This window comes from Helicoverpa zea, chromosome 16 (genome assembly GCF_022581195.2).
Source record: "Helicoverpa zea isolate HzStark_Cry1AcR chromosome 16, ilHelZeax1.1, whole genome shotgun sequence".
Lineage (NCBI taxonomy): Eukaryota > Metazoa > Arthropoda > Insecta > Lepidoptera > Noctuidae > Helicoverpa > Helicoverpa zea.
In genome coordinates, this window is record NC_061467.1 from 3,617,172 (window position 1) to 3,642,808 (window position 25,637).

At 36.3% G+C, this 25,637-nt stretch overlaps 2 protein-coding genes across 6 annotated transcripts in view; both read left to right on the plus strand.

The window, feature by feature from the left end:
* Nucleotides 1-911: 911 nt before the first annotated feature.
* The window catches only part of LOC124637436 (glutathione hydrolase 1 proenzyme-like), a 50,834-nt gene continuing 26,108 nt past the window's right edge, over nucleotides 912-25,637 (plus strand). Inside the window, exons 1-3 of one of the 5 annotated variants that reach the window (XM_047173924.1) lie at nucleotides 912-1,241; nucleotides 7,738-7,809; nucleotides 21,078-21,299. In XM_047173924.1, coding sequence (XP_047029880.1) covers nucleotides 7,745-7,809; nucleotides 21,078-21,299 — 287 coding nt within the window. In that variant the 5' untranslated portion in view covers nucleotides 912-1,241; nucleotides 7,738-7,744. Of the gene's footprint in view, nucleotides 1,242-7,737; nucleotides 7,810-13,795; nucleotides 14,046-19,688; nucleotides 19,909-21,077; nucleotides 21,300-25,637 lie in introns of those variants that run through there. The other 4 variants (XM_047173920.1, XM_047173922.1, XM_047173921.1 and 1 more) reach the window with 4 other exon arrangements.
* Nucleotides 24,732-25,463, plus strand: LOC124637438 (nuclear protein 1). Its single transcript, XM_047173925.1, has one exon. It carries the CDS (start codon nucleotides 24,851-24,853, stop codon nucleotides 25,052-25,054), a length of 204 nt encoding a protein of 67 aa, XP_047029881.1. The 5' UTR covers nucleotides 24,732-24,850; the 3' UTR covers nucleotides 25,055-25,463.

Sequence of the window (25,637 nt, forward strand, 5' to 3'; positions counted from 1 at the left end):
GCTCATGCGTGATTTATTAATACAGAATAACAACTAATTCCATAAATAGACCTATAAAATTGAATTAATTTAAAATATCGTCTGAAATTTAAAATTTATTGATGAGGTAAACCATTGGATTAAAACTACGGAATCCTATTTTTAGCTGGCTAACAACAACATATAACTATAAATTAGATATATAATTTAAATAATTTAAGGTCAAGGCCAGGAGACCAAATCTTCGTCTTGATTGTTATCAAATATCACACCGTTTGTTTATTTAAATGAATTTTGTTTTGAAAAGTGGGTTCTGCAGTTATTTAAAGTTAGAACCCACAATTGATCATTGCCCTGATCGAAAAATATACGAAAGCCATTTCTTGTTGTCATTAGTAAAGCATAAGGTGGACATCACCGCACAAAATAAAATATAATAAATCAGTATAACTTCAGTATCCAAATAAGTATATATTTTTATTCTCAACGAAGAATCATGGGGCATTACCAAAGCATTCAATAACTTCTTTCGGAAATAGCATCAAATTGATCGATTCAATAAGTGACGTCACAGATACTATTTTTAGTGTTTGATAATGAAGATGATTTATGTTTAAATAATGTATGGATTTTCTTATAGATAGGTACTATCCCAGATTGCAGAATACGTTATACGATTTAATTAGCAGAGTTAACATTTCCTAGAAGTTCATAATTCTTGCAGTGCACTTCATGCCGAAAAGGAATTTAATATTATCTTGAAACTACATATTCATATAAAATTCTTTACGAATACCCGACATCGATCAACATCTCGGCCGCGACTCATAAACTAGTTATACTTAAGCCGGTTCTCGCGTCCTGTTGAACCCTAAAAAGGATGAGTACATACAAAAAAGGTTTAAACTGCGGCTTTACAGTGACGTGGTCCCGAGTTGTTCTGACTGATCGCACGCGCCGACATCGCTGCGCGCGCTTCGCACGTCCTCTTAAACTAACAATTTCTTCGAAAAATTAATTAACAAAATAAGCACGCTGAGATTCCAGATTGTAATTTTCCATTTTTCATTGCTTTCCATGTTTTACGATAAGTGAATCGTAGTTGTGTTCAGTGCTATGTATCGGCGCGATCAAGGCTGTTCCGAGTGAAATTTTATTCGATGTGTTAATACAAGTTTCGGCCTTCATGGTTACAAAATAATTGGTTCCATATCGTGACGCGTGTGCTAAATTATTACGGGTAATTGGATTTATTTGTACAGGTGTGTATGCTCTGCTTTATTTGGTAAAACAATTGGTGTTTTGTGTTACTACAATCGTTTATTCAATTATTTATTTTGTGATCAACATGGTTTGAGATGAGGCAATGTTTTTCTATTTAAAGGTCGTTTTATTTGTTTATGTGACGCTGCTAAAAACTCACGTGTTTTTGTTGGTTTCGCACATATTTTGACCACGAATTATTTAATAAAAATTATTTAATATATGTTTTCTATTTACCTTGAGGTACCTACTAAGTTATGCAAAGTCGTTATGTCAAGAGTAAAAAGGCTTACTACCTATCATCAGAATTTCAATAAAAAAATATTCTTGCGTTTGATGCATTGGTTTCAGTAATAACTAGTACCGTAAAACTGAGCTGAAATAAAAGAAATCATTACAGCTACATTTACGTTTGCGGTAACGTTTACTTACTTATTTGTTATAGTATCGAATGTTATTATTTTTTAGTAAAAAGATGACAAAATTCCTCTATTTAAAATACAACAGCAAACTAATATATTAAAATGTCATATTTACGTAGAACAAAACATGTTGTTTCGCAAGACTCCGCTTCTTATTATCCCTTCATCCCTAAACTTAATCACTATCAAGTTACCAACGTTATTACACGGAGCCACCATTTATCAAATATGACACGTGTCTAATTTCATTTTAGGTTCATAATCCTTTGATAAAGGTTTAAGGTGTTAGTAGGTATGACATGTAGGTAGTGGTAGTTTCTAACGTGGTATTTCTGTACATAAAAAACAATTCAATACGGGTAAAATCAGGTGTAGTGTATAGCTTACTTATTGTATAGCTGATTTATTAAAAACAATTTTCTCTCAGCCTGGGCTCCAATTTACCTATGCAGGTATAGTCACTATTTTTTATGAAGATTGATAAATAAATAATAGATTCATAAAAAGCTTTTATGAACCGGTAAGTAGTTTATTGTTTTTATTTAATATCCGCTTCACCTATAAAATAAACACTATTATATGAAATGAAATGAATTCGTCATTCGTCATTTATGGGGAAAACCCGTTCTATTTACCACAATTTATTAGGACAAACCGAGAGACAAATACCACACAATGGTAATGAATGATACGAAAAAGTACACACGTATACATATAATATTCTTAGAAAACCACTGACGACACTACTAGATTTATTTATATTAATGCTAGGCGTTTTCCTACGGTTTTATCGTATCTTATGCCTGTATCGACGACATATGAAGGCGACCGAGAGGGAGACCAAGGAAACGCTGGAGAGGAGACTTGGACAGCTTCCTCTCGGACTGGCCTCAAACAGCGATGGACAGAGAAAAATGGAAGGCTATGGGGGAGGCCTTTGCCCAGAAGTGGGACAGCATACGCTAATATATAAATAAATAAAAAAACACCTGTATCGGGATAAAATATTACTCGGGAAGAGTGTAGCTGTAGTTTTGGAGCCTTTATGGTACAAACAAAGAAACAGAAAAATGTATCTCCTTATTATTTTAGTACAAACGACTTTTCTTTTATAAGCGATAAGTATGAGATCACGCGACAAGATTTTATTATGTAGACTAATAACCTTCTTATAGCAGGTGCATTATGAGCTTGAATCTTAAAATATTCAATTTATTATACCATTATTATAGATAGGTAGCAAAGATTACCTACGTCTCGTGAATTGGTTTTGAAGAAACAAAGCGTCTAGGAGAATTATTATTTCCATGAGATGCTTATAAAAAAGATTGCAATAAATTCGTAAAATTTTTTGTTTTATCTAACGAATGATTTTTGGTCAGCGTTTTAAATAATGTTAGATAAATTATAGATAATTTACTCGATGTCACTGAAAAATTGGAGCTAAAAAAAGACTACCTCGTCTTACGATAGACACATCCAGTTTAATTAGTGAAGAGTTTAGTTCAATAAGCAATATGAGATCATGAGACAAGATTTTTTTATGCAAAATAATGACCTTCTCATAACAGGTGCATATGAGCTTGAATCTTGATTATGTGGGTGCTATAAAATTGATGAATCAATTTTGAAATAACAGAGCCAGGAGGATCATTATTTTAATTAGATATAGGCAATCGCAAGTAAATGTTTACATTATGTTATGTAGCAACAGTTTCCTACTAGATTTACGAAATTGTAAATTACTTTCTATGTTCAGCAGTGGACGTCCTATTATAGCTTTTTTTTTTTTTTTTTTTAGCGACGTAAAATCATCAAATGACCCCTCCCGCTGTGGGTTAGCAGCGGTGAGGGAGTGTCAGACTCTTACTGACTAAAATCGTCGTGTTCCGTCATAGGCCTTTTATGTACCAGGGCCGCGGTATCTCTTTCGAACAACCCGCAGCCCCGGCAGGCCTTGGCCCTGCTGGGCCCCGCTGGGGTTGCTGACATCTCTTTGAGGAGCGCGTGGAACAACGCGCGCCGTCGACACGGGTCTGTCGTCTAGAAAGACAGAGGGACGATGAGCCACCCGAACTCACCGCCCACAGACCCACGCCTACGGTGGCCGGGAGTCATCTCGCGACACCCGGCGCCCATGGTGTCTACCTGGTCCAGCGCGGCGGCCGGGATGAGAGGTGCGAACTCTCTGGCGTTCCGCCTCCTCCTTCTCGAGCATGACCGCTTCGCAGAAGGAGGCGACGGCATCCCATTCCCTCTCGCCCCGGACCATGGCCTGAACCAGGGCCGGACGCGAGAGGTCGCCGCCGCCCAAAGCCTCGACGAGGACCCGGCGGTGCCCCTCCCATGCGGGGCACACCTGGACTGTGTGGTCCACCGTGTCCTCGGGGCTGTCCGCACAATGGTGACACCCGGGCGCCTCCTCACGACCGATGCGGTGCAGGTACCTCCCGAAACAACCGTGTCCGGTGAGGACCTGCGTCATGCGGTACGTGAGGGCGCCGTGACTCCTCCCGAGCCACTCCTCAAAGAGGGGACTTACCGCCACGATGGTGGCGTGCCCGGACGTCCTATAGCTGAGATGATGATGGTGATGAAATTACTTTCTTAAAGTTTATCGTACCTACTTATGTCATATCATTTATTACATACGTATGTTTGAAATACTGCAATATAATCTCAATGAAACTGAATATAATTAAAAAAACTTTCTAGAAAAAAACATTATCTTCGAACAATATTAGCAGTGAAAAGGGAATAAACATTTTCTTAGCATTGATAAATAAATACTTAGATCTATAGCGATACTTAGATCTATAGACCTATAGCGAGCACTTTATTCCCAGTAAAACGACGAGAAAGTTATTGAAACAAAACTGGCTAACGACGTTTCATTTCAATGTTCCAAGATTGAGAATTCGCATTTACTTACTTCAATAAGATTTTCTAACTTATCTTCGAATTTATTGAAACGTAAAACTGAAATGTACACCTAGATTTTTTAAAGCTAGATTCATACTCGCTTAAAGGTTCTATAAAGTAACTTCAAAATGCATTTATTTCAGTAAACGTCTTATAAAAGCTGAGAAAATCAGACTTTTCTGAGATTCGCGCATTCAAGCAAGCAAACAAACTCTTAAGCTTAATAATATTAGTGTAGATTAAGTTTTCCTACATCATTATGAGGTAGGACCACCCATGCATTGTAAGCACTCATTAAAAATTAATGACTCACTAAACATCTTCGTTTGTTTTTATTGCTCACTAGCTGATTCCTATGGTTTCACCTGCGTCCTGGGAGAACCACTTTTCGTAACCGGGTAATTACATAATGCCTTTTCTTAGGCTTTGCCTTTTCTTTGGACCATCTGTGTACCTTTCATTGGAATCCGTTCAGTAGTTTTGACGTAAAATCTCGACAAACTCATAGAGTTACTTTCCGCATTTAAAATATTACGAATTCACTCTAATTATATTAGGTTCCCATTAGCTGAACAAGTTCTATTCCGTATAAATCTGTCCAGCTAGTTTGTTTTAATGAAAGTCGGGGAACGGTAATTAGTTGAACAGCAAGGCTCCCTTTAATTTCCTTCTAGCTAAAGCTTTGGAGTACGAGCACGGAATCGAATGTTAAAAGCAACTGGATAATCTAATTGGGTTGTGGATTGTGCAAATGTGCAGGAACACGAGACTGGAGAGAGAATGTTCAGACGAGATTCCACTGATGTGTGGCACTGTGTAGCACAGTGACAAATTGTGTGCAAACATTTTCTGACATATTTACCAAACTGCAACCTTTGTGCGCGTACACATGCTAAGTAGCTGACTCGCGCCGACCGCAACGCGTAGACAGGTAAACCTTTTTTGTTCGCGGTCAAATGTGCGTTAATACTTTTGGTGGAATCTCACCAGTTACCTACATTTAAAACAGGAGTTTGGTATGATATTTTTCCGTCAGTGCGTTATAGTCATCTTCAAAAAGATATTCATTCTAATTACTTGATATAGAAACAATACGTACCTACCATGACCTGAATTATTACGAGATGATATTTTCTTTTTCAAAATAATGATGCATAGTAATGATGATAGTGCTGAAAATTATCAAGTATCATGATGAAACCTCGTGAAACTCACAAAAGCACTTTCATGGTCAATTAACTTCGACGACCGATTTCACCCACGTCCGGGATCTCTGCACACCTGGATAAAAAAGTAGCCTTTCTCCATAAATGACCTAACTAATACTGAAAGAATTTGAAATCGGTCCAGTAGTTTCTAATAAGCAGAAACAAACTTTTCATCTTTATAATACATGTATTAGTATAGATAATGTAGGTTTATTTATTGCAAAAATACAGGATCACATTGTTAGTTCAATAGAATTCTATTTTAAGACGAAGCTTATTTATTATAATTACATTATGTAGACTTTAATAACATAGATTGGCGTTGATTGATTGTGTGACCGAAACAATAAATTCGTTGTACCTACAATATTGCTTAGTCATGATCATCACATAGAAGCATGACACCGCATTTTTTTAAGGTCTGCTATAAGGTCTTACATACAACGTGGCGGTGCAAAGACAACATTAACTTTGGATTAATGAAGAAATTATATTTTCATTTAATTATTATTTACAAACTTTCAGTTAATAAGTCAGTTATATTTACTGAGTGTAATGTAAAAGAATACTTCTTTGGTAATGTACAGTATTTTGGCAGTTCTATATCGCCCACGTAGAAGAAGTCGCTGGCAGAAGCTAGTTAGTAAAAAGCTGCAGAGTTTGTTGTTTTGTTGAAGCTGATCTATAATCTCGAAAACTATTGGGCTGATTTGAAAATATTTTATCGCGGAAGGCTAAAGTTTACTCTTTATCCGGATACCACGGAAAACTAGTGAACTGTGCATTATGAACTGGGGCTTTCATACGATTCTGAGCAGTATCAAACATTACATAATTGCATCTGAGTGACGGGTACGAATTGAGTTCATCCTGCGAGATGCACCGGCAATGCATCGCCTGCAGTTAGACAAACAAGTGACTGTCTGATGACGATTGACACTCACGCCGACACTCACGCCGTGAGAAACTGATAAGTAATATAAATTGGTCCTCAGTGTGAGAGGACAGAAGCTCAGTTCTAGTCACTAGTCTTTGATTGATGAGATCAAATGACCCCTCCTGTAGACAGAGAATATCAGACTGTTACAAAGTAAACCTCATCTTTCTTCGTTTGATAATGTTTCTTCATTTAAAATAAAGAAATGGGTATTAGAACATGTTTTGAATTGGAAGATGAGGACTCTTTGATTACTAGCGCTCATGATAGGATCACGCCTCATATCCAATGTCAACTTAGATAGATACCCAAAGTATAATAGACAATTATATTATTTCCTAACATTCGTTTTCTATGACCATTTACTGATCGTCACAGAGATACCTACACGACATACGTAGCATAAAAGTATGAAACATACTTCGAGTGTGGCAAATTGTAGTTCATTCCATTAAGTCTTATCTTTACGTTTCTTTTGTCTGACTAACTAGTACTACGTGTCGATAGTATACTTCATATCGGTTTAGCTAGATTTACACGAACTCTATATAAAATAATAACTAGTCTATACCTACCTATAAGTAATGTAATAAAAGACTACAGAATCTAATAAAATTTTATCTTTTAACGAGCTAAGCGCTCTGATTTCTGAATATAGGTACGTTTATATGTCCGGTACTGGGACGTACATATGCAAAATTAGGAATACTAACGTAACGTAACGTACGAAACCCGGTCTATAATCACCAAACTGCATTGACCAAGCATGGTGGTGATTACCGCTCAATCCTTCTCGGTGACCTGTGCCCAGCAATGGGATGATAAAAGGGCTGACGACATACCAACGTAACACTAGATTAAAGCCTTAAGTCTACCGTTTGTTAACGCCATTTAAGTTTCCAATAAAACGTGATGACTTACACAATGTAATCAAGACGCCTGATAAGCTTACATGCGCCGAACTAACAACAACTTATGTGTTCTTATGTCAATATTATTGTTTCAGTTGAACCATGACGATTCACAGCATGACTGTTACCGACGCTCGGGAGTCCACCAGGAAACACTGCTGTACTGGGTATGTATGACAAAATTAAACAACTTAAGAAATTATCACGGAGCAAGGACAATTAGTGGAGATGCCACAAGGAACGTAGATGAGGCGCCTTCTTGTAGGCCAAGTAACGTACGGTAAGTTTGATCAGTTACTGGAACTAACGATGCGATCTGGCTCGTTGTAAAATCAAAACCAATCTATCAAAGATTGGTCTAGTTTGATTTGTGATTTCATTTTGAAAATGAGCAGCTTCTAAGGAAGGCGTGTAAGGGCGGGGGTAGTAACGTTCTTCGTACCCCGAAATCCTATATACGCACTTTCTTAGGAGTTTTTGTGTTATGGCATCTCGAGTCATTTTGTTCTCCATGGGTATTATAGACCGGCCAACTGTCATCTATGTAGTTGTAATGTAATTCATGGACATTGACTAATGGATAGACGCGTGATTGAATGGGGAGAGTTCATGGTCACAAGTTGAAGTCAAAAAGATCAAAGGGAGAAGCTGTTTGATGGTTGGCTGTGACATTCATATACTCTGGCATTTTCTTTATTCAATTAATAGAGAGAGGAACAGGTCACATTTCTAAACGAGAATTATTTCACCTGTGTTGTCTGTCATAGGATGTACTAGTATACAATGGCGAATTCACATGCACATGCATATACCAACGTGGTTAAATATATTGGAATAGATGGTTACTGCCTCATACATTGCCATATAGGTATATAGGTTAAGATTTCGAAGAGCAAAGGAAATCCGCACTGGATGCGAAGCGTGATGCTCTTAAGGCTAAAACACCAGTAGCCATTCATTATAACTACGTGGACGGTATCCTAACGTGCAGCCAATGCTCGCGCACGTTTACACATAAAATAGGGTACTGCAGCCATCAAAGGGCGCATAGAAGAGCTGATCATCCTAGCTCTTCTCTCAATGATAACTGAAAGCAGTCACCATAGCTGAAATCGGCGGGAGAAGTATATATAGGTACACTAGTAAAGAGTAACCGCACACTTCAGACGAAATAGTTGATCGATTGCTGTCCAATGCTTGGATTTTTTTTTAAAGGAAATCTTGATTCCAGTCAAAGTTTTCAGTCATTCTGACATCGACTTAATACCTGATCTTTGTAATGTGCATACCACCATTCATCTTCTTACTGATTTATGAGTCCAAACGAACTATGTACCGACTAAAAGTTTGCAGTGTACTCTTGGTCAACGGCGAATCAAACAATTCAAAAACCATTCAATCATAATAAAATCTCGGCCATTATTTTAATATGAATGGAGTTACTTTTTTTTGTTATGATCAAAGTTCATGAAGACAGAACGTTCATTGTGTGTGAACTGCAGATCGAGTAACGGTACCAGTATATCTTGACACATGTGTTCACATAGCTCTTAGTACAATGGTACGGATTCTTTTAGTGGCGAAGGTCTGGAGAGATCAAGGTATTCTGGTCGGTCTGAATGAAGCATCTTTTCTCGTTTATCAACATGCTAATTTGCTTTCTTACTAATAACTCGTTAACTTAGTGGTGTATGATGTACGATCATGTAGTTAGTTATGTGATACATTTTAGTAAATGTTTGCTGGTGTTTTTATTACGTACCTAAACGCATTTGGTATAATTTTGGTATTTTTATAAACAGTATGTAAGTATTATAGGCGTTGATCTATAAGTTGATCATGACGGATGAAAAATAATCAAAAGCTGATAGAAAATATAAGTGATTTTGTACTTCGAGACATTAAATAATTTAAAGCCTCTTGATCCCGATCTCTTGAGCTCTTGAGCCTCTTGTGCATAAATAAACACTCTCTTTGGAAAAAAATTGTCCCAAAACAACATGAAAACTGAAACACTGTTTAGGTACTAAATAGCGACCTCTTCAGAAAAATCCGCGAGGCGAGACCTATAAGTCAGTCGCAGTTAGGAAAAACAAATGGTTAGTTCAGTGATTAAGACATAGATGGCACTACTGTCTTAGCTTGTTCTCGGATAGTTTTTAGCTAACTTCCGCCCGTGGTTTCAGAGATGGATAAGAGGAGGAGAAGTTAATTAAGGAAAACAATTTCATTAAGTAGAATATGTCCAAACTTATTTATTTTGTTTTATACCTAGGGTACTGGGTTGAGGAGGTCAGATAGGCAGCCGCTCCTTGTAAAACACTGGCACTCAGCTGCATCTGTTTAGACTGGAAGCCGACCCCAACATGGTTGGGAAAAGGATATAGGTACTGTAGATGATAATGATGATTACCTAGATATGATGCTACCATGGCGACTGTTCTTTCCTAAGAATAATCCGAGCTATGGATTTTAAAGAATCTCCTGCTTATTTGATAGATTAGGTAAATCTTCCTCGTGTTCTCAAGGATAATTACTCACAAGGAAAATTTTATAGCCAATTGTTTTTCCCTTTCTTATCGACATCCCATAAAAGCCATTACAACTTTAGCATAAACATTTCCACTAAAAATAAATGACTAATAAACATAAATCGTATTTGGTCAAGTCTCTGGAGCCTGTCATGTTCCCTGACAGTTTTCCACTTTAAACTTTTGCTATTGGGTACTAGGCCGTCACTAGGGATTGTATTATTATATAATTACCTACATTATTGAATGGGCCTGATTTTACTAAATATACTTGCATAACCAATCATCATCATCATCATATACATATATGTAGCCTTTTCCCACCTATGTTGGGGTCGGCTTCTAGTCTAACCAGGTGCAGCTGAGTACCAGTGTTTTACAAGGAGCGTCTGCTTATCTGACCTAATCAACACAATTACCCGGGCAACCCCTTGGTAAGGGCTGGTTGCTAGACTTATACTATCTGCATCCAAACTTTGATTTATTGTCTCGCTTAATTAAGGCTATAGGTTATTCCTAACATTTTATGTCATGGCTTTCCGCAAAGTAACGCCTGATTCCATAATATAATGAGGAAAATGCCAAACAAAACGTACTGTGACGTCTGCAGTCTTGACTAAGGCTGGTTCTCAAACAGTCTTCCCCAGTAGTAGTGGTCTAAGAACAGTTTGCTATAAAAACCTAGTAATTAAAATTAATCTATTAATCAATGCCGCATACGTTCTTTGATTCGCGTGATTTCGCGAACCGTCAAACTTTGAAAAGATTATTGTTTTCATTTATTGATTTAATTATACATTTTTAAATATGATCACAAAAATATATATTCCTTTCACTCGGGACTATTCACATCAGAGCAAGACAGTAATAGTATATTGTCTGCATCCCTACAAAAATTATTGACAGCCACTGCCACGACGACACTAGACCAATAATTTACTTATTGGCTTATATAGCGTTCATCACATGAGCTGAGTCACTATGCCTGACCTGCGCGCGCGCAATGACGATGCTATTCTTTATTCTATACTGAACATACATGGTAATTACTCACATCTTGATTAACAAGCATAATTTTATCATGATCATGATAAACCGAAAAAGGTGGCGCCTTTTATTAGACAACGTGATGCAATAATGTAAACTGATTTAATTTTACTGATTAAGATAATTAATTATTGGGTATATCCTCTTCTTGTTGATTATTACCAATCAATTTTCATTCCCCGAGCCTTTTTCCCAACTATGTTGAGGTCGGCTTCCAGTCTAACCGGATGTAGCTGAGGACCAGTGCTTTACAAGGAGCGACTGCCCTATCGGACCCCCTCAACCCGGGCAACCCAATACCTCTTGGTTAGACTGGTGTCAGACTTAATGGCTTCTGACTACCCGTAACGACTGCCAAGGATGTTCAATGACAGCCGGGACCTACAGTTTAACGTGCCATCCATCCATTACCAATTAATTCAAAAAGGAAATTCTTATTGCTGTATATCTAATTTTAAGCTTATTCAAAGTAACTAGGTATATATATTTTTTCATGGCTTCTTCATAATGAGTATAAGTAGGTTATAATTATGCCTAGGCAAAAACGACTTATCAATGCACTAAAGATGATTATTGATTTCCGTATTCCGGTTACTAGTATCGTCCTTACCTATATCTAAAGAAACTTACAAGTCATCAGTGTACAAGGAAAATATTTCATTAAATCTATACCCATTTAATTATGTAGATACAGGAACCAAATGGTACATATACTAAGAATTACTTCAAGTTTGTTCACTCGGGAAAAAACTGGCGACAAGATAAGTCTTCTTATATGTCACTGGTATTCTTTGAATAACTTTACTTGAAAGAAAATTATTTCCTTCAGCAAAATGCTGCTTCTTACTGTCGCCACAGACTATCACTCGATTATTTTGCAAATAAATGTTTTATCTTTATCACCAACATAAATCCTGCAAATGCCTAATCTTTTATTTTTTGGAAATATTAACAGCATCACATTCTTTACTGCCACCTTGTCACAACACATCGATTCAATTTCCTCGTGCTAAAAAAAATATACATAAAAACTTTTTAGTGCATTTTTTTACATAATAAATCATTTTTGAACTCACAATATTGGTTATTGCTTTCATAGGCAAGTGTAACACTTGTCCTTGCGATACAAAATGCATAGATAAACAAGTACTTAACAACGGGGGCATTTCCGCGATTGCCTATAAACTTCACGTGATTTTACTAGATTTTTTTGCATAAACGCGTGACCTGCTGACCTCACAATGTAGGCGAGAAACAGAAGTCTCAGTTTAAGCGTGAAAACCTTCCTTCTATACTACTGTTTATTTTTTAATGTAGGTACCTCACGGTTGGGCAAAGACTTATACATAAGAGACGAAACATGCTCGCTTCTAAACAAAAAAGGCTGCATCGAAAAATCGTAGAATAAATTTGAGGAATCCGGATTCCGGATTCGTAACTAAATTTCATATTATTCATTATACACTTATGTACGAAGACAATGCTTCTAACAATAGCCAACAACTGCATTGCACAAACCAGTCTCCCGGTAATTCTTAATCCCCAAACGACGCTCAAATACCTATGACAAAACTGTCCTTAATTGTTACATAACTGTTTATTACTTTTTGTTGTCATACACAACACTTGTTTTAATCGATTACTCGTTTAATTGACCTCAATGACGCAATTAAAGAATTGCGAGTAATCGCTTCCTAGCTAATAGTTCGGACTCGAGATCATTACGATAGCGATTAAATTAATCGAGATATTCTTCTCGAGTTGTGCTCATTCAACATTGTTCCAGTAGCAAATTATATAAATACTTTTCACGCCTTTCATAAGCGACTCTAATTAAGCCTCCTGCGTGCAATATACCATTTAGTATTGTAACTTTATTTGGATAAGAATTATATTTAATGCATTTTTTATCGAGTTTATAATACCTACATTTATAGACACAATAAACGATTGAGAATATTTAGCTTATAACAAATTAAACAAATAAATAACCATAACCATTATTTAATGTAGATTTCTTGGTGGAAGAATAAAAAAGTATTCTCAAAGAAATAACCTTTCTAGTTAATTACCTATCACGAATACCCAATTCCAAGAAAATAATTACTGACATTCGATTTTTGTCACACTGATTGAAATTGCCGATATAAGGTAATGATAGTGAGCTCGCAGATTTTAATCTCAAAGAAAACAGCGTAAACAACATATTGGGAGATAATTATTAGTACAAAAACTAACGTTGGAGGTATCATGAAGGATGACTTGGTACTTTTTATCGTGAAGAACTTGCCATAGAAACTATAATTGCCAAAAGGCTGACAGTGACTAGCCGAAACTCTTGTACCAAAAACCATTCTTAAGCAAATTCTGAGTATTTTTTGTGCCCAAAGGATATAAGTGTAATGTAAAGAGTAGTTACATAAGCCAAATTAACAAATTAATTATTTGATACAACAGCATAAAAGTCACACAAGCCAATCGAGGTCCTCATTCATATGAAACCAGCGTCGCGCGCTACCGTCAAACCATTTGGACTTCTGTCATTCAACTGTTCAGTGACGTCCATCCTTCGTAGTCGATGAATTCAAAATGTGTAACGTTACTATATCACAGCCAGTAGTGGACAGTGCTCAGGTACGATAAGTCGTATATAAAGGACTAAACCAAAAGTGATCAAAACTTTCGCGCCACGTGGTGTTTCAAAAAACTTTTTTTTGAATTTCGGAAAATTTTGTTCGTGTGAAAGTTTGATTTTCCGGGTATATTTTCAACAGTGAAGTGTTTTCTATTTAAATAAATTTATTTTATAGAAGTGTTAGTTGGAGGTAAAAAATAGAAATCATTCGCACTGCACTGCGAGTCACACTTTCGGTCGTATGGCAAAACCAAAATCTTTTCCATTTTCTTTTTTTATTTCCATTTTTTTTTACAATTTCATCAATAATGATATTTTTCAAATCATTAACATGCCATTCCTTGTTATTTTCAAAGTTAGTGAAATTATCTACGATCATAATTACCAGTTAATGAATTAATCAAAACATTACGCTCAGAGGGATATGTAAGAAAACCACGCTTGGCAGACGAGTAGCAACATTTCATCTCAAAATAACCTGAGAACAATTTAGTCTATCCCTATTTCTGTCATGAACTACCTTTATTACTTTGTAATCTGCGATACTTACTTAACTAAAAAATACCGTTATACACACCATTCATACGCAGAGTCTTTCAGACTTTAGGAACAACTTTTCTTTTGGATGAGAAATTATCGAAAGACTCCCCACTAAACGGAAAATAAGAGATGTTACACTTTTACTAGCTGAAACCTTCTACAAAGTCACTTGGCGATCGACCTTGACTTTGAATAGTTTAACTCATACATTGGGACAATCTCCGTTTCCGCCAAAAGACGAAAAACAAATTGTTTCCCATTAAAATGGACCACTGCTCCGTGTACGTTTTATAATCGACTCCATCCTCTATCCTCTAATAATTCAATATGACAGAACGAGGTGGGGACAGCTATTGTTAGCCAGGAACTCACGACAATCCACTTATCTTACATATAGGTAAAATCATTTATATTCTTCCTCAAAGGGGAAGCGACCACAAACACATACTTGCATTTTATTATAAGTCTTGTATTGTTAAGAACTTGTTAAGATCTATAAAACATTGATTTGTATGAATGAAGATGTACAATAAACTTAAAACGATAAAAAGCACTTAACATGATCTAAGGTTCATGGTCAATGCCTCTAGAATTCTCTAGACTCCGGGTTACTTAACTTTGTAAATACATTTGAATAAAAACAAAGTTGTCTAAATGTGAATCTAAGGAACCACCTGGTCAGATTTGAAAAAAAAACATTTAGTATTCGATAGCTTATTTATCCAGCAAGACTACTTTAACCGGTGCGCAGAGTAGTTCCCAATTGTGGCGGAAGCTCATGTCTGGTCTGCGGGATTGTTCGGAAGAGTTACCTGGTACATAAAGGGCTTAAGAAGGAACATGGTGGGTTTTAGTCAATAAGAGTCTGACACTCCCTCACGTTGCACCCACAACTAGAGGCCATTTGATGATTTCCCATGAAAAAAGGGAGGCGGAAGCTATTGTTAGACACAGAATAATTATCTACAAAGATATTCTATCGGTGATTTTGCGATAATTTTTCGATGCAAGATAATTAACTGTATCGGAAATAACATCAGTGACATGATAAGTATCATTTCACAAAATTATCTTCAAGTTTAAACTTGCAAAACGATTGATTATTTGATACGAATTGTTATCGGTAACCACTTTCTCGCTGATAACTAGTCACGTTTCTAGAAGCAAGTTCAATATAATAATGTTAAATAATTATAATCGATTCGATTACTGTAAGTACAATCGGTAATCGTATCAGTTCCGGTTTCCTGAAATTTCTTCTTGTTTTCTAGATTGTTAGGGTAATTTTTGAGTCCATCAAAAAAGCAAATGAAATAATTCATGGCAATCTCAAAAAGTATTTAGATGTACCTACCGGTGTGTTTATGATAAACTGTTTCATGTGAAAAAGAAGATTTACAGCTCTCTCTATTCTCTTCTTTCTTTACAAAGGTCAAAATATTTTTAGGCATACAAAATCTCAACTCATGTGACGTCACTTCCTAAATCGAGATCAATGTCTTTTACCTTTTTAAGAGTGTCATTATCACCACCCAATTTAGGCCAAGTACGTTTATTTACTTGCAATAAAACTTGGCAAACAAGTTAGGTATATGATAGGTACCTACTACATACTGATTTTATGGTAGTCTCGTGGTTTTTGGAAAATATTATATAGTTCCATAATAACTGCTTTTCAATTAACTTTATTATAAACGTCATTGGTGTATAAAATTCAGGTGAACCTGCATTAGTCTGGAATAAGCGCTTACGTCAATCCTTTAACTTAATTGATCAACGAAACAGGTAAAAATACTGCACGTGCCAAACTTTGTCAAACATAACAACATACCTACCTAAATAAATGTAAACAACCAATTTTTATTCAATTACAAATTAAATCTATAACATTAAAATTGTTATTGTCTCTTAATATATTCGTACGTTACGTCAAGTTCAATTAATTTTCCAAAAGAGGCCATATCGATGAGGTTTTAACACTCACGTGGCAAAACACCATAACCATAACCTTGACGACTCCTATAAGTACGTACCTATATTGTTTATTCTATAGAAACAATGTTTCCTGGCTGTTTCGAACGAATTTCCGATTGGCACTGTAAACAAATTAATCAAAACTTCGATGACACTTCAACGGTTATCTATCAGTCAGTTTATTCGTTCATTCAAAGTGGTGTATAATCTAGTAATCAATCAAATTATTTAGTGCTTACTTTACGTAGGTACTGAAAGACCAGAAGTTAGAATTCGATAGCTAAGAAACAAACAATACTTACTGACAGAATTGTGTGATAAGCTGACTGAAACAAACTTCCATCAATGCTTGACTAGCCGTTATCATAAAATAATGTCATTTTTGTTAAATAGTTTCCATATATTCAGTACACACAATTTTGAAAAAAAATGTGTAATTTACACTGTAAGTGCATACATTACACCAGCGGTTCCCGAATTCTTTTGGCTTCGGAACCCTTTTCGTTTCACCATTTTTCGGCGGAACCTTAGCTTAAGTAAGAAGTTAACTATATAAAGACGTAAAATATACTTAGGTACGGCTCGTGGCGTGTGGTAGTACACCAAAAGGTTATAATATGGTTAGAGACATATTCAGTATACTCAGGCGTAGCATGGCCACACTTGCCAGAAAATAATTTGGCCACCCTTGACTTTGTGTATTATGTGAATAGTTTTCAGTTTGAAGACTGACAAAGTAAACGCAAAAAGAAATAGATTGGGTTTGTACACGTGCGAGGCGAGCGAGCGCGATTTTTTTAACTAAAAAAAGAAGTTCCAAGCACCCGCTAGCATTGAAAGACATTCAGTGGTAGCCGGTATCGCGAGCGAAGCGAGCGCGAATTTTTTTTAGTTTAATTACCTACACAAAATAAACAAAACCACTGTAAATTAATAAGGTCTCAAAAAGTAAAACATTCACACAAAAAAGCAAATCCAAATTAATAAGCAGCTAGCGAAGAAAGCGCTATTGCTTTTTCTGAACCAGAGGAATAAAAAATAAACATCAAAGGAAACCTCGACGGAAGAGCGCGAAATTTTTTCTTTGCTGGATACTTGAAAGCATCACACGCAACATGGAGTCGCGAACGAAGCGAGCGCGAAATTTTCGGACTCGCGGAGGTGTAAAAATTGGAAATAATGTCACACTTTGATTCATGGTAAAAATAGCCACTGGAAATACTCATATGCCGTGTCATTTCACGTCCTGTCAAATGTATGAAAACGTATAATGCTGGCGATGAAATAAGCCCAAAAAATGCGGTGATTTTTGTCCGACTCGCTACCTACTTATGCCGATTGCCGAAGACCTGGAGGTATTAAGTTAATCTACAATTTGTAAAAAAACGGAATTAATTTATCTGCTGCCGTGGCCTTCCCCTGCGCTTGTCGCGAAAGTACGAGACTTACACTCCCGAGTGGTACCCACCTACATGGTGCCTAAATGGAATTTTGGAATGCAATATTTAAAACAATTTAATTGAAAATGAATAATAATTTAATATTGTCAAAAGTGAAACGATTTACCATATGGAAATCTTGAATTTTCCACGGAACCCCTGAGGGCCTGTCACGGAACCTCAGGGTTCCGCGGAACCCCATTTGGGAACCGCTGCATTACACTGTCATATTTATAGAAGGGTTTGGACTTAGTGTTGCAAAAAAACAGTTTTTTTTCTAATGTGAAAAAAAACCTTGAAAAAAAACCTGATAAAAAACAGTTTTTTTTTCTGGGTCTTGTTTTTTTCAAGAGTATAATAACTCTAAAATTGTCAGGGCATTTACCGTTAAAGATTACATAATAGAGTCTTAGGTTTATTCTTGAATCTACGGTACTTTTCTGATAAAACAGTACCAAAATTTCATAAAAATTTTGGCAACATTCATTGATATTAACTCAATACAAGGAAAATTTTGAAAATTGAACTAAAACTTAGGCTAGAAAAAAAACAACGATGCAAAGTTTTTTTTCATGTTTTTTTTCAATAAAGTGAAAAATACAAATCGTTTTTTTTTCATTTTACATCACTAGGTTTGGTATTATATAAATGATGATAATATAATTATAACATAAGGTAGTACCTAGGTATGTACCTACACAAGGAAGTGTTTTGAAAAAGGGTCATCATCAGTTCTTGAACAGTTTAGGTACCTTATTTCAAATGATTAATAGTCTTTTTCTTGAAAATAACAGTTTTTCGAAGACAAAAAATATGTTTTGTAAGGGTTGAAATATTTTTTGCTCATGTTTATTTTTGCTCGCTCATTTACGACACGACGTTATAATTTTTAAGTAATTTTCGGAGGAACCTTTATTCAGTGTAAAAATAACAATGTTATTATGTTGTTTGTACCATATAGGGTACCCTATTCAGGATAACACATAGGGCAGTATCATGACAGTTGCGTGTAACAGATAAAGCAACCCATGTAATAAATATCATGACAGTGTCACCATGACAATTAGCCGGTAGCCACGCTATCACGAACATTATGAATGAATGTCTCATTTTTTCTGACACCTGACAGCCTTTGCTGCCTACTTTTTTCGTATCGCAGTGTAGATCGTCCAACTGATACACTATACCACTAAATGAGTGTACTGTCACAATGGATACAGTCAGGATGTATTTTTTTTTTGTTGTAAACTAAAAAATATTTTTTTTTTTTTGTTTTTCGTATTAATCATAATCATAACAGCGGATTACGTCCGGCTTAAAACAAAAGACTTATCAAATTATACGTATCTGAAAACGAGACAGGTAAAAAAACTCGATATTGCGATAAAAAATAACAATTGGGAAGTTGGGAAACACAATTTTTTATTTAACTTTTTAGGAGCCCTAAAATCACAATCATAATTTAGTAACAACTGTCTTGCATTCGCCTGCCAAGCGTGACAGAAGCAACCCCTTGTTGTTCACTCACAAACTTAAACCAACACGTTCAAAGTAAAGACCTCGGCAAAATCAATTTAAAAGCACGCAGGAACAGCAGTTGTTTATTATGTGCACGCAACATAGGAGCCACACATTATTTTACATTAATTTCACACAAACCAAACCTGAATTTAAAGTTTGTATTGCTAATATAAAACATACAATGGGAGTGGTGGATACGTACCCGTGTTGAACTTTTGAATCTGGCTTAATACCATCAACTGCATTAAACTGTTTCAAAACCTTTTGTCGGTATTCATTCATTACAAAAAGGATGATTTTATATTGTCTACTCACTACTACACTATTATTTCATCATGCTAAAGTTCTAAACTATTTAGGTTCTAACAGTTAAACATAACATCAAGTGATAAAATGCGAAGTTAAAAATTTTAACAGGAGCTAAGAAGTGAAATTAAATCAGTGTCTTATGTACTAAACAACAAAAATGTCGGACAAACAGTTGTTAAGACAAAGTTCATTGAGGAAGCCGGGCAAGTCGGATACGAGAAGAAAACGGAGTCATGTTCTCATACGCGTGCCAGAATCACATTCGGACAGGTAATATTGGATACTATAGTAATTTACCTAGGTATATTCTAAGTTACCTATGTTATTTTCTGATATGTCAAGAATAATGAGGGTATTTTCGACCTATATGGGAATGTTTAATTTTATAGAAGTAGGCCCCCTGCTTAGTAGGACATTTAAATAAACAAAAAACTATGGTGTCTACGTAAACATTAAGTAATGTCTAGTTAAATACACTTTAATTAGCTGAATATCCCAATTAAAACTATGTTTGTAAATTGTGTATAATAGGTACTTATAACTTTTATTCATAAAAAACCAATGCTATAACACCCACATATGATATCAAAAACGTGTGCACTATATTGAAACTTACTACGAAATTACTTCAAAAAAGGCGCCTGAAAATATAATACAAGCAATTATATCAAGCATGCAACATTTACAAACAATCTCTAACAACACAGGCGCATTAAAAAATAAATCAGTTGTATATCATTTTTACTTGTTTAATATACACAGCGCCAGTATTGCCATCTGTCTGTAATCTGAACAAGTGTTATATGGCCTGAAACCGCTAGAAACAGCTGTTCTGTCTATCGATTTTCACGGAACCCGCAAGCAAGTTCACTGCGTAACCACCTGCCATTTCACGGCTACGTCACTGGACCGTCAAAAGGTTTATTAATAGCGGTGTTACGCGATTAAAAAGCAAAATAAAACACGGACGTGTTTTCCTAATTTCATTCTAGAGTTCCTGAGTAATCGCTTGTAACTCATAAGTCACGAGAAAGTGTGTAGGTTATGTTGTTATGTGCCGCTGATCTGAAGCTAACCTGTCGCAGCTGAGTGTTGCACCATCATGAAGAATACTTTACGTAGTGGGCTCCACAGAAGGAGCTTTATAAGCAACCATGCTGACGACAGCCCCATAGATACGATACGCTTGGTGTCCCCTATCAATAGGTTTGCCATATTCCAAGGCAACTTTAGTCACGATGACGATGATTATCCGGAGAAGTGAGTAATAATGACAATGTGCACCTACGTTATACACCTTGCAGCTTTAACCGTATTTCAGTAGAATATCAGGACCAATATTTATACTTTTACAGTGTTATTTACAAATATTTCTGCCATGTAAGTTGTTACTGCTATTCGATAACAGATGGCGTTAATAACCTCATGTTTTGTTTCAGGCCTTACAAACTCAAGACTAAGATCGTCATCTCAGCGCTAGCAGTTCTAGTGTTCATATCAGCACTAAGTGGGTACCTCATTGGGAGCGCAGACTATGCTTCGAGGAGGACGGCGGAACCACCTGATCCAATTGAGCACCTCAAACCTTCGGCCTCCCGTCTCCACACGTTCCAAAAAGCTGCTGTGTGCACGGACGCTCCTCAATGCTCACAAATTGGCAGGTATGTGTTTACTAATTAGTAAAAACTGTAATTAAACCCACTTCTACGATAGACTTGACCTGGAGTAAGCTAATTCTTGAGAGGCTACTGGATCTGAACCCATATTTCTGACCCAAACATATTTACATATGTTTGGGTCAGTTAAGTTATACACTACGGAAAAACATAAACAAAACTAAAAACTTATGTGATTAACGATTGAAGTGAAATTCTAAAGGAAGTTTGTCATAAATGCTTAGATACCAACTATTTGTTAACCATTAATTCATAACGCGTCTCTTAGATCTGCATCTGTTAATCGTGTCAGAATAAAAGTGGAATATTGATACCTACCACACCATGTAACTACATGGTCTCTGAACTTACCTCCTTCATCTTTTAAATGAAAACACTAAATGTGTAAACCAAACAGTCGGCCGACAAAATTTTTTTTAGGGCAACCTTGATTCCAATCAGTGTTTTCAGTCGTTCTGATACAGCTAAATACCTACCTGATCTCTGTAATGTGCGTATTACCATTCATCTTCATACTGATTTATGAGCCCAAACTAACGCTATCAGCCGACTAAAAGTTTGCTGTATGCGGGTAGACTCTTAAGGATTTACTATTTAACAATAGTTTTAAGATTTAATATTAGTGGTCACTTTAGAGACATAATTCTAGGCCACACTAAAAATTAAATCTTACTGCAACAATGCGCCTGTACACTTGTGCACGATACAATTTTATGTAACTGGCCGGAACGATAACAGTAACGGCTCACATGTAAGTATGTACTAATCCCACCCAAAACAAAAATGTGAAAGGCTGCCAAGTTCGATAATATGGAAATCCTTCGCCTATAAAAGAAGTGAGATCTGAATAAGTACCAAGATCCATATACATACCTCAGTTAAAAATAGTTACTTTTTAATGATGTTACTTGGCAAGTTTTCACACACCTTTTTATAAACCTACTAAACGCAATGAATCAAGTATTTAATTTTCTATTAAAACTTGCCAAGTAACATTATTAAAAAGTAACTATTTTTAACTGAGGTATGTGTATGGATCTTGGTACTTATTCAGATCTCACTTCTTTTATAGGCGAAGGATTTCCATATTATCGAACTTGGCAGCCTTTCACATTTTTGTTTTGGGTGGGATTTCATTTATTTTTGTAAGGTTGTTTATTTATTTTTTTCTTATGATTAAGTTATTTAAGGAAATGTCTCATTTATACTATCTTTCAGATTTTTGAATATGCACTATGCTTCTTACAAAGAAATGAACTAGATTAACTAAATGGACTAGATTTACCAACTGACTGACATGACATGTTATCATATATTATATTCGTGGATCAAAGTTACACATTCGTTATTTTCGAAAGTGACTCACACTTGGCCGTTTTCAGATTTTTATTTTGACTAAATACAAACCTTTGTAACGAATTTCAGATCGGTACGACCATTCTAAGATATATTATATAAATATAGATAAATTTAGTTCGTTTTAGTTCCTTAGGGGTATAAATTTACACAGGGTATTTTACACCTTCATTATTTTGAAACCGACTCACACTTGGCCATTTTCAGATTTTTCCCTTTACCTTGACATAAAGACCTACCTCCATGCCAAATTTCAAGTCAATACGACCATTGGAAGTGGTCTAGGTTTTTGATGAGTGAGTCAGTGAATCAGTGAGTCAGTCAGTGAGTGTATAGTAAAAATAGCGATTTTCTGACGTCAATATCTCAAGACCTACAATAGGTATATTAATGAAATTTTGTATTTTAGATAAGTGAGGGGGTCTCAACAGATACTAGAAATTTGAAATGTGTAAATAAAATAGATTTTGAGTTATAGGGGGGTCGAATTTGGCCCGAAATGGTTCGTGTAATATAACCCACGGCCGGTGTGTCGCTTTTTTTGCTCGAACTTGGCGGACACACTGCCGTGTGTCTAGATTTATTTGTTCTGGTTACCGCTGATAGTTGGTCTTAATTCGTTTCACGTAATTAACTTCGCTAAACTGAAGTAAAATCCTAATATTAACACAATAACCACAAGGCAGTACCAGGTTAAAGATAATGAGTAAAATTAATTCTACCTTCCGATTGCAAACAGTAATTATAAAATGCTAACACGAAGTCGAAATGATGGTAAAAAAAATATCGTCTAGAACTTTCTATGTTTTGTCACACAATTACTTATAGTTCTAAATAAAGTTATAGAAAGCAGTAACATTGTGCAACTTTTCTCGAAAACTTACAACATGTTGCTCAAGTTTTCTATAATGCTCAGACTGTAGCTACTCGACACTAGATGGCGTTGATCCGCTGAATTATTCGTAACATAATTATGATTGAATTTTTATCAGCATTACTGAATCAATTTCATATGGATAGATTGCCTATAATGGTTATGGTTCATTTTCTATACGTAGTATACGTGGTGCATAATATCACGTAAATACGTGGTTGTATGATTACAATAACATTGAGCCGGCATTCAATGTTGCCTAGATTATAGTTTTTCTACCAAAGTAGTAGAAATTTTCCGTTAGCTAGGTACAACGTCAACTTTTACAATAAAACTTTGAGAAATTTTTATTTGATTTTAATCAATAATTCTGAAAATACCTGTAGCCGTTTTAACAGAAAATACAATTCGGGACAGGCACTATAGCTATCGAATTGAATAAACTTCGAATTGAATATTTAACGAAAAATTATAAAGTAATTTATTTCGCAACTTTATTTGCGTGGAATAGTTACTTTGGGCCGATGCTCAGCTGGTGTCTCACACGGTTTTACTCCGTGCGTCCCTAAGGAACGACTACAAACATCCGGATAAAAAGTAGCCCCTGCTCTGTCTTCAAAACAAAATCGCTTCGGCAGTTTTATTTATTTATTTGGTTTACCAACAATTGTATACACCGACACAAACAAAGAAAAAAGCAAAAAATAAGAATAAAGTCTAACAACCACTTACAGGTAAACACTGCATGCACACGAATCGTTGCCGTAACTTACATGTAGTATGTACATAATACAGTTTTAGCGTCATAGCATAAACGGCATACACAAACAAACATGATCCTAAACAGCTTCGAATTTATAATACAAAGGATATTTCTCCTTTCAATTTAAAGTACCTAAACTTTAAATTGGAAGGAGTGTAATAAATTTTACCTATTTACTATAAAAAGTATGTATGATGTCTATGACGGTCTATGCAATTCTACCAAATTAAATGTAATAGTAGAAAATTATATTATAAATGCTGGTACTACTAACCGAGCCGGCTTACCCACACATGCAAACGTCTATAAATAAACAAAACATCCTTCATAACCGGGTCGTCGCCGGTGTTTCGACCAATCAGAGCTCTAGAATTTTATCGACGCGCATGCGGTCAGTGACGTGTTGCTGGCAGCCTATATAAACCGTGCGCAGCCATTTCATCGAACATTCAGTAGAAACAAAATCTTGAGTTACGTTGTCAGTTGCAACTGCGACAAATTTCCTGTGATTTCAATAATATTTACAAATATCCAAACGTAAATATGTCCGAAGCTTTCTTTGACGAGTACGACTACTACAACTTCGACCACGACAAGCACATCTTCTCCGGACACAGCGGCAAGCAGCGCACCAAGAAGGAGGTCAACGAGCACACCAACCACTTCGACCCGTCCGGCCATTCCAGAAAGATCGTCACCAAGCTCATGAACACAGAGAACAACAAGAAGACGAACCACAAGCATTAGATGGAGCGTTGAACCTGAGGACTATGGCTTGTAAAAGGACTATCGATATGCCGAGCGAAAGGAGGACTTTATGGCGGATCCCGGAGGAGGGCTCCGGCCGCCACTCGTCTCAGAGATCGATGGAGCATCCACGGCGGTTCCTGCTGACGCAGGGCTTCTACCTGGCGCACCACACCAGCAGGATACGAAGCAGAGCCAGGGCGCAGCGCCCCAGGTGAGCTCTGCCGCCTGGACCCAACACCGTTCCACCACTGATCTCAACTCTTATTATTATTTGAGCTTGTTGTAAAGCTCACAACTGCTGTGTTATTATTCCTAGTTAGATTATTATGATTCTGTATCTTTCCTGAGGTAGGTACTTGAAGGACTGTAATAATTTAAGGCAAATAAAAATTATAGTTAAGAAGTATTCTGTGGTTTCATTGTGTCTTGCTTTGTTTTGAGGCGGAAAATCGTAGTGTGCGAGGTCGCTCGGCCTGCGCGCTTGATCGCCCACACTATCGATCGCCAGACTCATGTTTATACACAAAAACAACCTTGAGCGAGCCGGCAGACCGCGAGGTGGCTGGCCTTGCCCGAGTAT

Bases quoted from the DNA above. Each gene is read 5' to 3' on its own strand.
- LOC124637438 (XM_047173925.1), top strand. From the start codon at position 24,851: ATGTCCGAAGCTTTCTTTGACGAGTACGACTACTACAACTTCGACCAC.